The 3,517-nt window shown below is 46.5% G+C and overlaps 1 protein-coding gene across 1 annotated transcript; it reads left to right on the forward strand.

The window, feature by feature from the left end:
* Positions 1–2,040, forward strand: LOC135916254 (queuine tRNA-ribosyltransferase accessory subunit 2). Its single transcript, XM_065449576.1, has one exon. The coding sequence runs from the start codon at positions 599–601 to the stop codon at positions 1,766–1,768; it is 1,170 nt and encodes a 389-aa protein (XP_065305648.1). The 5' UTR covers positions 1–598; the 3' UTR covers positions 1,769–2,040.
* Positions 2,041–3,517: the final 1,477 nt, after the last annotated feature.

The raw sequence follows: 3,517 nt of genomic DNA on the forward strand, positions 1-3,517 counted from the left end.
CCAGAGACCCCCACTACGGCGTGATAAGTAAGGCCTGGCAGCAGCTGTAAGTTGGTCAAAGTTGAGCGTCTACCACCTGCGACTTCGTGAGGTAGTCTGTTCACCTTTTCGCACTGTAACCAAGCTGTAACCGCGCACTCAAACAGTTCGTCAGCAGCTCTATGGTCAGCAGAAAATACACCGATAAAACTACGGTCATCGCATCTTGTCGGCTTCTGTGGCCGGTGGGACGCGTGAACAGATAAAAGCACCATTGCGAAGGCATCAATGCCCAATATGGCTGCGCCCGCATTGTATACGTGCCAATATGCGCGCCTACAGTGACATGTTTCAGCGCTGATTTGAAACTGTTAACTGACCGAGACGTAAGACAAGTTCGGATTTACCTTTGGTGGCTTCCCTCTCGCGTGGACTTATTTCGTCTTGCACCAATGTGATGTGCATTTCGTGAGCGGACGTTTGGACGGTGCTACGTGCAACACGTGCCTGCCGTTCATTCATTCACTCTGTCATTTAAGTTTTTCGTCGACTGCGTTACGAGTTTTCTATATTATGTTTTGAACGCTGGAGTGGCACTTCGTTTGACACTGCCAACGCAATGCGCTTTTCCGTGTCTCACGCTTGTAAAAGCAACAGCGGCCGCTGTGGCGAGATTTGGGCTCTCCAAGGCGCTTCCGACGCTGAGCGCTTCTCCACACCGATGTGCCTGCTGTACACACAAGCCGGTAGCGTTCCTCACTTGACGTACGACATGCTCCACAAGATCAAGGGCGTCGACCATCACCCGGCGCTGTTCCCCTTGCCTCCCATCGCCAACTTCTCAAACTCGGTTCAGGAGTTCGGCGCCGGAATTTCCAAGTTCGCAGGCATGCCGACGCATCCAGCTTTCATCAGGGTTCAGGATCCCATGAAGGCGACGCCGTCTGGGTTCAACGACAAGGCCGGCGTTTCCATCTGGGATCAGGGTGGTCGCATTCACCTGAACGTCCCCAGTTTCATGCGCATCGTGGAATCGTTCAAGCCGTCCTGCTACCAAGCGCTTTGCGACAGCGATACGCCGAAGGATGCCACGAGGAAAAGGCTTCAGCGCGCCGTCGAAAGAACAACTTCCCTGCTGGATCAGTGCGTCGCTGCTAAATCTGTGTCAAGCGCCCTCCGCGACAGTTGCATTCTCGGAACAGTCGTTGGCGGCTACAGCAGAGAGCACCGCCATACCTCCGCGAAGGAGATCGCCAAGCGCGACGTCGACGGATACGTCATCGAAGGCTTTCACATCGACGGCCCGGCGTCGAGAAGCCTAAAGTTCGAAGAGGTGAATGGCCTCTTGGAGGAGGTCATTTCGTTTTTGCCCGAAGACAAACCGCGGTTCCTGCACGGCATACTGCGGCCAGAATTCATACTGAAGGCCGCTATGAGCGGCATAGACGTCTTTGACACGTCGTTCGCGAACACTGTTACCGATGATGGAATGGCTTTGTCGTTCTGCTGCAGCTGCGACAATGACAAGGGCCTCTCGCTGATGCTCGAGAGGGACCTGTTGGATCACGAACTTGTGCTGGACATGAAAGATTGCAAGTACAGGGACCAGTTTGTTCCTCTCCTGGAGGGATGTACATGTTACGCATGCAGACATTTTACGCGGGCCTACGTCAACCATTTGCTAAACGCGGGGGAAATGCTGGCGTTCGTGTTGCTAAACTTGCACAACATCCATCATTTCCTGAACTTTTTCGAGGCCATCAGGAAGTTTCTGAAGGAGCAGTACTGAAAATTACATCACTTGCCCGCAATCAAACCACATCTCTGGAAACTCCTAGTAGACGGAGCCATTGACGAGTAATAAAATGCACCATTCAGATGAGAACTAATGGGCATTTGTGTCAGCCCTTAATAAAATTGGACAGCTCATAACTGCAACATTCTTGATGAACAGCGTCACGTGGATACGATGCTAACAGAAAAAAAAAAAAGGTGTTTTCTGCAGTTGTAGCAGAAATGTAGCTGGTGCTGTGATATTGTCATAAAATTACAATTTTGGTACGCTGTGTGTCTACTCTTGCGTGGCTGCATTTTAGCTTGTCTCATCTTGCATAGCATCAGCTTGGATGGTGCAGACAATGCACTCTCTTGAGTTGCATTTAGGTGCTGCATCCTCAAAGTGATAGTCATAATATAAACAAAAGCATGACATGAGCCGCTACTTAACCCCTTCAGTCGTGAATTGTGACGCACTGCAATTGAAGATGGTAGAACGATTATTTGCGCATTTCCTAATGAGTTTGTTGTAATTACAGTAATTAAGTTTCAGTTTAGTGTACAGTAGTGGACACATTTCTTTTTATCATAAAAAAATGTTTGAATCAATAGTTCAAACTGCATGCACAAGTTGGGTATTGGCTGCGGAAATTATGATGAATGAAAACCTATTTTCACTGCTGCTGACAGGACATGACGCATTTAACATTCAAACACGGCAGTGCCTTAGCAAAGTGGCCATGCACAGCAGTACTCTGCAGTTTGAAGTGAACTGGAGTTATAATGAGTAAGCAGAGGGTTCATTTGACCGATAGCTCAACGCCCACATTTTTTTTCTCCTCTATTGCATATAGAAGAGAAGCTTATTTACCACTTATGTACACTGATGTACATAAGCGGTGGGGATGGCGGGTTAAAAGCTGCATAACTGCAGCTTGACTGGTCCCACCTCCCCATGAACAACAAGCGGCAACATGGCAACATATTCATTATACATACTTGTAGCAAGATAAAAAAAACAACATCGTACAGCAAGAGCAGAAATACTAACTTTAAAACGGTAAAGAAATACTTTTCAAGTGACACACAAGAAAGTTAACATTCACAGAAGTATTCACAGTAATGTGTTTTTAGATACTTTACATATGTTTCCATCACTTCGTTTATATTTGTTAAGTGTCGAGGGAAGACAGCAGGAAAGTGTTTGAAGGCCGTAATTAGTGCATGGGCACGCAACTGCCCAGTGCATCGATTTAGGCAAAAAGCTGGCTTCTAATGCAGGTTTGCAATGTTTCTGATATGAGTAGTACCCTTACTCATCTCACATTTAAGGAATGCATAAGTTTATATTCGCAAAGAGGGTTTACTCGTAAAGTTTTAAACTTGAGGAATACATCACGTGTATGTGATGTGTATGTGAGCGCTCGTCCATGTCTCTTTTGTGTCGTCTGTTTGGCACTTTAATACCTCAGTAACATGCACCAGCTAGCCCAACAAAAAGTTCTGCTGGAATATCAGTAGTGATATCTGGCATCTGCACAATATATCTAAAGCTTTACTAAGTTTATTTTGTAGGTAATCTGTATGGTGGTCCCATAGCATCAGTTTATGAAAGATAACACCGAATGTTTTAGCTATAGCAGAAAGTTCTGTTTTCGTGTCGTTGAGTGTGAAGCACTCGCAAGGTGAAGACTTCGCTCTAAAGAGAACCGCCTTTGTTTTGGAGCAATTTAACTGAAGAGAGTTCTTTACCGAACAGTTA

Source organism: Dermacentor albipictus, chromosome 5 (genome assembly GCF_038994185.2).
Source record: "Dermacentor albipictus isolate Rhodes 1998 colony chromosome 5, USDA_Dalb.pri_finalv2, whole genome shotgun sequence".
NCBI lineage: Eukaryota > Metazoa > Arthropoda > Arachnida > Ixodida > Ixodidae > Dermacentor > Dermacentor albipictus.